Source organism: Rhipicephalus microplus, chromosome 10 (genome assembly GCF_043290135.1).
Source record: "Rhipicephalus microplus isolate Deutch F79 chromosome 10, USDA_Rmic, whole genome shotgun sequence".
In the NCBI taxonomy this organism is placed as follows: domain Eukaryota; kingdom Metazoa; phylum Arthropoda; class Arachnida; order Ixodida; family Ixodidae; genus Rhipicephalus; species Rhipicephalus microplus.
Genome location: NC_134709.1, coordinates 4,568,458 through 4,581,199, shown reverse-complemented (window position 1 = coordinate 4,581,199; position 12,742 = coordinate 4,568,458). Strand labels below are relative to the sequence as shown.

The 12,742-nt window shown below is 41.3% G+C and overlaps 1 protein-coding gene and 1 long non-coding RNA gene across 2 annotated transcripts in view; one reads left to right on the top strand and one right to left on the bottom strand.

The window, feature by feature from the left end:
- Positions 1–12,742, bottom strand: part of LOC142774536 (uncharacterized) — a 117,258-nt gene that overhangs the window by 74,133 nt on the left and 30,383 nt on the right. The window lies entirely within an intron of this gene.
- The window catches only part of LOC119180811 (endoplasmic reticulum metallopeptidase 1), a 62,941-nt gene that overhangs the window by 23,517 nt on the left and 26,682 nt on the right, over positions 1–12,742 (top strand). Inside the window, exons 7-9 of the mRNA XM_037431946.2 lie at positions 3,375–3,640; positions 6,452–6,662; positions 10,511–10,701. Of these exons, the coding sequence (XP_037287843.2) occupies positions 3,375–3,640; positions 6,452–6,662; positions 10,511–10,701 (668 nt within the window). The remainder of the gene's footprint in view (positions 1–3,374; positions 3,641–6,451; positions 6,663–10,510; positions 10,702–12,742) is intronic.

Here is a 12,742-nt window from a genome sequence, read left to right as displayed (position 1 = left end):
AAGTTAGTCCATTTCTTTCCAAGGCAGCACAACTAATGGGGTGTTGATACAATCTGTGCCTTTTATGTTAACGCGATAGGGTTGAAGAGCTCGTCTCGCAGAAAACCCGTCGCCGGCGTCGGCCCTGTTGGTTCTGAGCAAAAAATCGTCTGCGTCTGTGACCGAATAATCAAGTTACCGAGATAGCTGCGGAAGGCTGCTACTTGTTTACGGGTGCCGTGCGTCCACGTGTGCTACTTGTCCACACTGAAAAAGCCGCGCATTCGAAGAAAAAAAAAGTGCTCAAAATCACGAGGCGCGGTAGTTTTCTTGCCCTGCCACCCCCGCCTGCTTAGCTTCCAGGGCTTTCATCAGGATGAAAGATGAGATAATGCAATTGCGGTATGCGACAAACCTTTGTAACTCCACTCGCACTGGACGGATTCTTAAAATTTCTGTGCCGTTGAATTCGTGAGGTAATAAGCTCTTCTAGTGAATTCATTCCATGGTTACATGAAAAAGTGTTTCAGGGCCTCTTTAACGCATTTTGTTCGACAAGTGTCACGATGAAAATGAGCCCATTCGGTGATAATAGCGCGCGCTGATCCAATTTACTGTGTGCGTGTTTGTGTGCGTGCGTGTGCATGTAAAAAAACATGAATAAATATGCACTTAGCGGTTGAAGGGTGCACTAGGGGCCGGATTTCGCTATTATGTTCAACTCTAGAAGGCAAAGCTTAAGGGTCCCCCAATTTTTCATGGCGTACACGCACATGCACGCCCTTTCTCATTTCAGTCACTTCCGTGCTGTGAAAGCGTGCCTCGCACCCACATGTCTGACAATGGGCTGAGAGGTGGCTTGCAATTCCGCATGCCTGAGCATTGTTTGCGTCTTCCCTAGCTCTGTTGTTCATTCAGCTTCCCATTCGCTTCTATGTGCGAACTTCATGACTAGTGCGCAACTCTTTTTAATCTTGTTAAGCCTGTGTAATCTTTGACCACATGTTTTTAACTGTAGATTGCTGGACCATTATATTCTGCAGAGGGTTTCAATAATACGCCAGTTGTCAGCACTGTCTTTTTGTTTCTTTCTTTGATCCCTGCATTTAAATTTAGCCCAAATCACTCTACTTCATCAGCAGTGTTAACGCTAACTCAAAAAATTAATGTATCTTCGCAGATAGATAGATATGTGGGATTTAACGTCCCCAAACCACCATATGATTATGAGAGACGCCGTAGTGGAGGACTCCGGAAATATTGACCACCTGGGGTTCTTTAACGTGCGCCCAAATAATGTATCTTCGCAAAGTAATATACTTGTGTGTGTCATATTTTTGGACCTGAAAAAAGCCTTCGATACGGTTGATCACAACAAACTTGTACATAAGCTAAAGCATTATGGTTATCGCGGTAGCCCAATAGATATTCTCACTAGCTACCTTCATGAGCGAGTGCAGGTAGCTAGAATGAACGATATTACGTCACTACCAAAGTATATGCGCACTGGAGACCCTCAAGGATCCGTCCTAGGGCCACTCTTATATTCATTATATATTAATGACCTCCCACAAATTTTAGACACTAGTGAAGTTATGATGTACGCCGATGACACTTGTATTCTTATAATAGCGGACAACATTCAAGATCTGCAAACTAAAGCAAACAAAGTTAAATAAAGCAAGTGAATGGTTCGTGAAGAACAAACTTACTATAAACGTCAAAAAAAACTAAATATGTAGTGTTTCGATCACGCAACAATATCATGCCTCCTATTTCACTAGATTTGTGAATAAACGAATTTCAACTTGACAAAGCCAGCTCATTTAAATATCTTGGCGTGATATTTGATGAAAATCTGCACTGGCAAGAGCAAATAAATGCAGTTTGTACAAAGCTCTCCTTGGGATGCTACGCACTTTCACAAGCACGTCATCATCTTGATACCAATACTCTGCGTGCTTTATATTTTTCATTCATTCACAGTCACATCTCGTACTGCAATAAATCGTGAGGTACGACATATAAAACGTTTCTTGAACCTGTTCGCAAATTTCAAAAACGAGCCCTGAGAATAATCACCCAATCTTGCTACAATGAGCCGAGTATGCCTTTGTTTATGAAAATGAATATTTTGCCTTATGATAAGGTACACGAATTAAAAATTGCCACGTGTGTTTTCAATATTATCAAAAACAACCTGCCTTTTCATGTTTCTTTATTTTGCACATCCTCTCGTGTAACCAGAAATCAAACATATGGAAATTTCAATCTTCCTCCAATGAAGAATACTTACGGACAAGGTTTGCTGCAGTTTTCAGGGCCAAAAATTTGGGATATACTACCAGCAGAAATAAAACAGTCGAATAATTTTTCATCAGTTCTCAAGAAATACTTACTTACACAGAACAATGTTTATCAATGAAAACAATTATGATGTAATTTGTGTGTGTGTGTGTGTGCGCGTGCGTGCGTGTGTGTCTCTGCCAGAAACGTGAAATCGTTTAAAAATACTATTGTCACCCAATGATTAGGTTCTTGTTTTCAGTATTAGCCATGCATATTTTAACCTTTGATAATAATGCAACCATCTGCTTTGTTTATTTGTATTTTCGTAAGTTAGAACTGTTAAAAACAATCGTGCATTTACTGACACTTTCGCTCTCCCTTTGTTTCACTCGTGCAAATTAAGGATGCACGATAACTATGTGAATGTGTGTGATATATCTTTTTTGTACATGGAACCCTTTGTTATTTATTTTTTTGGACCCCCAACTAGCCTTCGGCTATGGGTCCAACCAGTCGTGATGTTTCTGTATGTTTCACAGTTTGCAAATAAAGAATTGAATTGAATTGAATTGAACCACTCAACATGCAAGATCATCAACTCGTTTTGATCACTTTTTTCCCAATTTGCCCTCTGTAACTCTGTATAGTGTTTTGTGGAAATAAGGCTTACATACATACAATAGGCCCTATACGTCTGTTTTTTGCAGTAAACCACAAGTTAGTGGATGCCCGAGTCAGGTCCCTTTAAGGAATCATAACTTTAAGTGTCCATGACAAGATCCAGTTGACTAACAGAAAAGATCTTTGGCTGGAATATAGACCCTTTCAAAGCAAGTGGCTTGTTACGTCACGGCTTGCGCAAGTGCCAGTTTTGTCCGACTCTAGGGCCACTCATGTGTTCATAAAAATGCTTGTTATAAATTGAGTGCTTAACTTAAGTGCACTGAAATTTTACCAGCTTCCTTGTGGACACCCTAAAATCAACCCAAGAAACATAGCTTATGTGCAAGAATTGGTTGGCATGGTCCCTTTTAGGTGGAGCTACTGTTAATCGTCATAACTGGAAGAACAAAAATTAATTGTTTCTTCTCGTTGACTTGTGACAGGACGCGAGCTTCACCGGCACGAGCTCGCGCTGCAAGTGTGGGGGCGGATCCAGGCACTCCTGGTGACCGTATGCAGTTGGGGCCTTGGTCTGGTGGCTTGCGTACTTGTGGCCCTGACTTTGACAGTCACCGGCAGCACCATGTCCTGGTACAAACAGCCGGTCCTGGTGCTGGGGCTCTACTACAGCACCATGATCGCCACCCTCATGGCCTGCCATTGGGGCCTCACAATGCTACGTCGCAGGCACCTCAAGTCATCCACCATGGTCAGTAGGGTTTGATTAACCCTTTGACAAGCTATGTACACAAATGTGTATAGTCCCAACATAAAAATAGTAGCACAACTGAATGGTCACTGGAGCTTCTAAATCGCGAAACACTGTGCTGTTGTTCACGAGAAAGCTGGTAGTGAGATTGCCAAGCATTCCATTTTCCAAAACAAGGGTGGCTGGTAGACAGTAGCCTATCTGCCTGTTGGGCTATCCAAAAGGCCACATTTCCCTATTGGTCCTTCCACCGCCCCCGGCCCCTCCACTTTGCTCACTTCCATATCCCCTTCAGGCGTGAATTATGATGCACTGTCTACGAATGTGTCCAATTCAGTACCATAATTCTGAGGCACTCAGTATGACAACCCAAGAAAGAAAATTAAGCGATGTGTTGTTTTTTTAGTTTCAGTAATTGACTGTGATGAGCATTAATCAAATACTTTATTATTTTTGCAGTCGGTCATGTTCCACTTTGCGATGAAAAAAAAAGTAAACAAAGGCTCCACATATATGTGCAGTTCATTTTTGATTGCATTCATTTCGGAAAAAAAAAAGAATAGCTGACATTGGTTTTAAAACACAGCGTGTCGAACGACCCATTGGACATTGTAATGCATTCACCAAAGTGATTGGTTACAGCCACACGCAGCTCGCCGAGGTTAAGTCAAGACATGTTGACTATGCAAAAGGCTTGACTTGTCTAATGAGTAATATATCTTGCTCTCCTTTGGTCACAAGCAGACACAACTTGAATAAACAAGTTCGATACACAAACATAGCCACCACCGCTGAAGAAGATATAGCTTAACTATTTAGAAAATAACTTTTTAGGTTTGTGCCAATATTTGAGCATTTTGAATATTCAAACAAATATTAACACATACCAGTTCTCTTTGATTCTAATTAAATTACTGGAAAATTTTCACGTATTTGAAATGACCGAATAGGTGCATATTTGTCCTCATGTATCAGCCCTGTAAAGGCGGTTCCACTGCATTAGAGGAATGCTATACCGTGAATACACATGTCCAGAGAAAATCCGCACTGCCACAAAGCCTTACTTCAAGTTTAAATGGACGGACAGTCGAACCCACTTATACTAATACTCATGAGCCACGAGAATTCGAAAGTTATAACTAATCATTGCTATAACTGGGTTCCACAGAAAGAAAGCAAAATAGTGAAACAGTTGGCTGTAGTAAGAAAACTATATTATGGAATGGAATATACCAACAGACAGTGATAAGGATGACAAAGCTGCAAATATTTCAGACATGCTTGAAAATTTAGACACTTGCATGAGACCACCACAAGCCCCTGTTAGGAATTTGCTGTGACGCGATGGTAGCGGTGGCGAAGAGCGACGAGCAGTCGAGTGGACTTCGCTCAAGCCTTAGCCCGAAGGCAAAGCAGGGAGGCAATCCGTTTTGAAAACGGCAACAAAAAGGAGCGTTTACTGTAGCAGGTTGTCGTTTGTACAGAGCCGGCCAGCACATGGTGGTTTTGGGACGTTAAACGCCACATATAAAATAACAAACGAACAAGACCTAAATAAAAGTTGATTTGTATAATACACGCAGTCTTACGTGTTTATAATGATGTAATGGGCTAACTTTTTACAGGAGAGTTACGGTTTACCAATGATCTCCCCCTCTTGAACTTCACCCACTTATCATTCATTCTATGAATATGGCATAATTTTTCTTTGTTACCTGTGGCCTGTATTACTCACTTTTATTACAAATAAAATAATAGTAGTTGCATGTGCAGTTTACTTTTGTTGCAAAGTGTTTTTACAAGATTAGTGCAGTTGTGAAATTATTGTTGAGCACAAAAACACTTGTAATACCTATAGTTTTATTGCTCAATCTTCGGAAAAAACTTGGCCTAAGCAGATCACGTGCTTAATGAAACTATCATTGAAAATAATCAGTTGCGCATGAGCACTAGCAGTTTTCCTACATCGTATGGTGGTGCATGTGCAAGTAGGACAACTTGAACCGTGATTTTAATTCAGTGACTAATCAACAATGGCATTCACCATTATCATGGCGATTAAAATATTTCTTGCCTTTTCAAGCATACATTCACTGCATGATGAGTTGACTTTTTCGACTCATGCTCTTGTGCATTATGGGCCTTCCCCATAGCAAAGATATATTGATATACTGAATAAAAGAAGGGGACATTTAAGGGCTTGTTTTGTTCTTTATTAAGCAGAGCATTAGAACTAACAAACAAAAAAGCCAAGCAAAAAGTATAAGGGATGTTATTTGTTACAATTGCGATGTGAATGGGAAGAAAGAAAAGTGCACAAGAAGATGCTTGCCGCTAGCAAATACCGAAACTGCAACCTTCAAACGATGCGTCCGATGCTCTACCATGCTCTACCAACTGAGCTACAGCGGTGGTCACCTCCCCCCCTTTATGGGATAAATATGTGAACTTGAACGTGTATCAGTGACTCCAGTAGCCACTACGAGTGTGGAATACTTTTTCTGCCTGTTGGCCTCATGTAGTACGTAATCAAATTACAAGCTGGCAGCTGACCAATAATCTCTTGCTTACTACCCTAAGGTCTGCCAGGACGAGACCCTCACTATGCGTGAAGGAAAGAAGGGAAATTTTGAGGGCTTATTTCTTTTTGTTGAGCTCAACATGAATTAGAAATAAAGACAAGAAAGCCAAGGAAAAAAGTTTTCATCATAAGTGCTACAAATGGCATCCCTCATACTTTCTCTGGGTTTGTCAGTTAGTTATAAATGATATACCAAGTGTACAATAGAAGCGTTCTCAATGCATCTGCAGGGGCTAAAAGTTCTGGGTGAAAGTGAGGAGTGTGATGACTGGAACGTCCTGGAACGATACATGGACGCCACTCAGTTGCTGTGGCTGACACTAGTGTTCTGGCTGTCATCCAAGAACATACTGAGTTATTACATCCCAAACCTTTGGGCTGTCTTCACTGGCACTGTTGTGTCTGTGCTTTCGCACTGGACATTGGGCATGGGCCGCAAAGGTAAGTCCAGTCAATATTCCAGAATTTTAGCACAAAAACGAATTCCAGAACCAAAAAAAAAATGCTAAGGAGAATAGTCGTCATGAAATTTACCCAACAAAATGAGCAGGGATGACCATACGAAATCGACAAAGACTACACTTATGGCCTCCGGGATGACAGGCTGGCAGGTTTTTCTCTGGTCATGCCAATCGCCGTGCTCCTCAGCAAATAAAATATACGGCACCTCGCGTGCCCGGCTGTCATGAGAAGGCACATACATTATGTGTGGATTCTAGTGACAGCAGAGACCGCGGAAGAAAATAAGGCACACGCCATACTAACGTGTGCAATAGTATTTTTTTCAAGTGGAAGGAATACTCAGCACCTGGATCTTCTTAATGCACTGTAGGCAAGTGTTATTTTATGTTAATGCATTTATTTTGGCCCAATTCACAAAGGAAAGCACAGTAACTGCTTCATTTCCTTGATGTAGACCATTATAAGGGTGAAACAATTTTTGATAGTACTACTTTGTTCTGTTTTTTTCCTTACTGTCCGTTTCACCTTGGTGCGAAATACCTCTATTTGGGAGATGTAAGGGTGTTTTAGTATTGCTCCTTTTTTGAGACATGTGTGGATAGAAAACAAGACTAATTTTAGATGGTGAATCATACCATCATGACGCATTGTTTTGCTATTTATCGCGTACAACTATGTATGAGGCGTTTAACCCAAGCATGGTTTAGCTCTACAAAAAAACGCTTCTTAATATAACTCGGCTACCCGTTCATATTGCTGAACTATGGCCATAAGCAATTTTGCCCCATACGTCATCCAAATGTGCCTAAGTTGTCATCTCTTTTTTCATTTTGATTTTGCTCGTTTTGGTGGCAAAACAGCAATATTGTCAATATTAAAAATTTGATGATAACCTTGAGAAATAGGCAAGCCTGAATGATTGCAGTATATTTCTAATAACCTGTTTCGAAACAGCACACCCAAAAGTCTTTTTTCTCATTCACCTCCACTTGTGACAATATAATCTACGTTGACTTTTTCGACTCATGCTCTTGTGCATTATGGGCCTTTTCCATAGAAAAGATATATTGATATACTGAATGAAAGAAGGGGCATTTGAGGGCTTGTCCTAAAAGGTCTTGACCTCTCGGCTGCATCCAAAGGGCCGCTTGTGCAACATAAGGGTTTCCTTCTGAAAGAAAACTAAGTATTTATCCAGGAAGACAACTGAAAAAAAGTAAAAGTGTGCCTTGTGACTGTCATTCAATGACCAATGTTTATCAGGCACACCAAACTTTGAACGCATATTGCATTCTTTCAGAAAAAGCTCAAGATTGCAATGTTCATTTTTACAATGCCCCACGTATCTACTAAACAACGAAAAAGTCATAATGTAAATGGGCTGCTATAAGGAAATAAAATGTGCCTGCAACCTGTCTGGAGCTACCGCAGTATCGGCGACCACCTCCACCCTCCTCCCTGGCTCATGCTTCAGTGAAACAGGGGGTAGTTGGAAAGGAAAACTAGAGAAGCCTCATGGGCGAGTGCAAAATCTTGCACCCTATGGGATCGCAGCTTTCATGGCAGACCCGGCGCCAGTGAGCTCACAAGCGGAAAGCATGCTAAGTGCTGGTGCCAAGTGCAGAGTTTGGTAGGCTCAGTTGATGTTCCTCCCCAGCGTTAGCTCGGCCTTACTCCTTTGTAACGTGCTCACGCTACTGCGTGGGCGCGGATGCTTCACGTGGATGTGTCACTGGTATTGTGCAAAAAGGAGAGCAAATTTTGGCATCACCAGTGTGCGCACACCGTGCTACATGAAAATATGTTTTTGTGCGGTTTGTATCATTGCACTTTTTGTACAAGTGTTCCATATGTCAATACTATGCACAACTTCGAAAAGGTCAGTTCCTCCCAACACCGGCCTTCTTGTGCTTGACAAGCACTGTGACAAGCACTTTGCTTGTCTTGCACCTTGACCTGACATTCCCAAATCAGTGGAAGATTGTGAAAAACGCAAAAACTTTTTTTCCTTGGCTGATGCAAGCCGCGCCAACAGCGCAGCAGCCTGTCCCACCTTCGGCGGTGAGCGCCGCAGTGCAGAAGAACAGGACACGCCTACCTTTGAAATTATGCTCTCTTCATGGGATTGGGACGGTTAGACAGAAACCTGTTGGGGCGCCATTTCAAATGTCATGCTACTCTCTTCATGCTTGTGTTTCTTGATGCTAGACGGCCAACTTGTCCATGTTGGGACATATGTGTCCAGACTTTCATTGTATTGCCATGCATTGAAACCTTCAAGGTATTTTTTCTATGTGATTAGTGAAATGAATGAGCATCACTGAAATGAAAGAATGCCAATTTTTCACTCAGAAAAAAAACAAATAAACTCAACAAATTGAGCAAACAGAATTTTCGATGATTTTGACACATTTTTTTTAAGTTGCGAAAGGGTCAAGCAGCTTTATAGGTATAGCAGCAGCGATGATGCATGTAACAGAAATAACGAAAGCACAATATCTGTTGTTTCATAGCATTGCAAGGTTTGAAATACGATTTGTGTTTGAGTTTTCCTGGCTGTGCTCCTACTCTATTCGTCCTTAGAAAATTTTGCCTACTCTTAGCCCTGTTCAATGCAACAGAACCACTTAGCTCGCCGCCCTGTCTTTGCTATTAATAATCGGGTCTCGGCAATTTTGTTAAACTGGCGTTGAACTGTACTGCACTCAATTTTGTCAGTTGAGCACTAGCTTCTTCATTTTCTGATATATCACTGAGTGACATCGAATTAGGAGCACACTATGCTAGCTTAGTCATTAAGGTGTTGGGCTGCTAAGCCTAAGTGCACAGGATTGATTTCTGGCTGCAGCGACATTGTTTTAATAGCGGCAAAGTATACCAGTGTAGTACTCATCGTATTCAGGAGCACTTTAAAAAAACACAGGTGGTCAAAGTTAAACGATAATTCCCCACTACAGAGTACCTCATAATTACATCACATTTTTTATGAGTAGAATGAAAGAATTTAATTATTTTAGTATTCTTCACTTGGATCCAAAGTCTTAGGCAATACTGAATACTTATGAAGAATCAGGTGAATCATATTTTTTATGAATAGGGGTGGGCAAATAGTGAAATTTTAAACCTAACGTAGTACAAATCAACTAGTGAACATACCAAATCGAATACGGATATGCATCGTATTCTTTTTAAATAGTTTTCGAATAGTAAAACAACCATTTTCTTGTCAGGCCTAAAATTCTTCAACTTTTCATTTCATCTAAATATTCACAGGTCTTAAGAAAGTAATATCATGTTACTGGATCCTTCAAGGCTCTAGTCGCTACTACTTGCTTTGAGGTGTAGGGTGAATATAGCAGTTACTTCAGAAATAACAGCAAGACCTATAAGTTAAATAGCTTTTCATGATTGAACCGCGTGAATCTCATCATAATAGTAAATTGGGGACATACTGCCTTCAGCAACTGCGAATTTTGAAGCGAAAATTCCATCAAAGATGCATGAGTAGAGAGTCTTAATATTCTTGTAAAGACTTGACCTGCATGCACCTTGGCAATTCACTAATTAATATAACGAAAATGGCACTTCAATCTTTCTACGTGTTCTTCCTTTGGGGTTTTTCTGGCGGTGGCAATCATTCAAAAAGTGCTCGACAAATATTTGGTATTTCGCATATGCACTATATTTGAATTGAGTAGTGAATCAAATATAATGCTGTTCAATTCGTTATTCAACATTTTCAAATATTTGCACATTTGCAATTCTCGGCAATCTTCGTGCAAGGCTCCCAGTCGGTGGTTCCAACGTGTGCTGTGCCCTCTCTGCAGGCAGTAAGAAGGCCCTGATGGTCGCCATTCTGGGTGCCGTGTTCCTACCATTGCTGCTCACTGTCTACCTGTGCTTCAACATTCACATGGGCATTATGCCCATCATGGGCCGCAATGGCACCTTGGAGAACCCAGAGATTGCAGTGGCCATCATGTCCGGAGTACTTGCCATTGCCTGCACGTCATTCGTGGTGAGAATTTACACAGCCCTCCTCTGGACCGATGCAGTGAAGGTTCCAGAGCACCATTTCAATGCTTCAGTGTACATTATAGTATATCATGAATACGCTTTATTTAAACAACTAAACAGAACTTTTGGGGCCTTATACAATGCTCCTGAAAATTGTTCTTCATTGCTCGATCAACCTTGATAAAACTTAGCGACTTTATGTATGTTGGTGTGTCGATTTCAAATATGCTATTGCAATAGCAATTATATGGATACTCTCGGCTGGATTTTGCTGTCGGTGTCGACGTCGGCATCACTCACCGTATATGTATTTATATATATATATATATATGAAAATACAAGAAAGAAAAGAAACCCAGAAAAACACTTCGGAGCGCGGAATCGATCTTGGGTCTACTCAATTGCGAGTGCGAGGCGTTAACCACTGCACCACCGACGAGCTTGTCCTTCGCAGTCCACACGGCAAGCTATTTATATTTACCAATTACCGCTTCTGACGGGCATTTCGGGGGGAATTGTGTTTTAAGAATTACCAACAAGATGGCACAATGAGCTCGTGTCTCCACATCGCGCCGCGGTGCGCGCTTTGATCTCCCACGCATACTTTGCCCCACTTAGAGCAGGGGGGCGGCGCTCCCTTGCATGCTCACGGTGGGGAGGAGGGGAGGATTGTATGTCTTAGCTGGCCTCGGGCTTTACTTGGAATGATTCTGTTGTAGTTACCGAGTGCACAAAGGTCACTGCAATCATTTCAGTCTCCGTTTGCGAGAAGCGCGTGCTTTTCCGGCACAGAGAACAACTGAGACTCTTATTCATGTGCATCTGTACCTGTGAGTACCTTTCGTGCATCATTTCTGCATGAGAAACGCAGGGCACGTTTCGATCTGCTTTCCATTCTGCGCGTGACCTTCCAATTTGTTGCTGTCGCGTTCATTGCTTCGCCTTTGCAGCAAAGCTGTGACTTTTTTCAGTATAATGTGTAGTTTTAAAAATAAAAAACTATTTCACGTGCCTATTGAAGCACTAGATTTTGTTTTCTAAACTGGGTGCATTACACAAAGCATATCAGCATATCACAACAATCTGCAACCAGAATGCATGTGAAGTGCAACGAAAAATGAATGTTTGAACAAAAGATATGAACAAAAGCATTTGAACAAAAGCTATGGTAGGCCGAACACTTATACAAGCAAGTCAGTTTCAAGCTGGTTTCACTTGCGAATGTTCCACATACCATAACTTTTCTTTTAATGGGTTTAGAACATCTATTTTTGTTGCATTGCACAAAGTTCTCAGTACAGATTATTGTGATATGCTGATTTCTTTGTAACTCATTCAGTTTAGAAAAAATCTTGCTCCCCAAATGATTTTAGAATTATGCCATAGACTATAAAGATAATTACATGTTTGAAATTTGCCCAAAAATAGACATAAACTCGAGAGGTTCCAGAAAAATCAGATAAAAAAACAAACTAGTAGTTGTTCCATTGATGAATACAACTGATGAGGACGGCTCCTTAAAATTGAGATCCAAACGACTATGCTCCTGGTCTCGCTACTGGCTTTCATGAAGGCAGTGGGGCGGAAAGAGAGTCTGCTGCGCTCAGTGACAGAAACCATAGAGTTTCCTAAATATACACTAGAGGGAACTCTGGCGCTAGTGTCTATGGGAGCTGCAATGCATGGCGTTTCAGCGAGCATGGGTATTATGGGTAGTACACAGACTCGCCAAGTCTTCGTACTTTATGATCTTTTTGGCTTTGCATGGCTTGAAGCTGCTTTGTCACGAAACAACAATCAGCAAATGTTCAGCAGTTGCGCTTCACCACGCTTACAATTTCAAATCTGGTTCAAAAGGGTTTGTTCTTTCCTTTGAAACAAAACCGAAACACAGCAATAAAAGAAGTCACAAGAGTGATTTGCTGCCCGCAAGTTTGAAGACTAGGCAAATCCATGTCGTACCCCAAATTCCCATGGTCGCTAAACAATCGCAGTGCCAGAGTACCCTCTAGCTAATTTTACGAAACTCTATAGTGGAAACG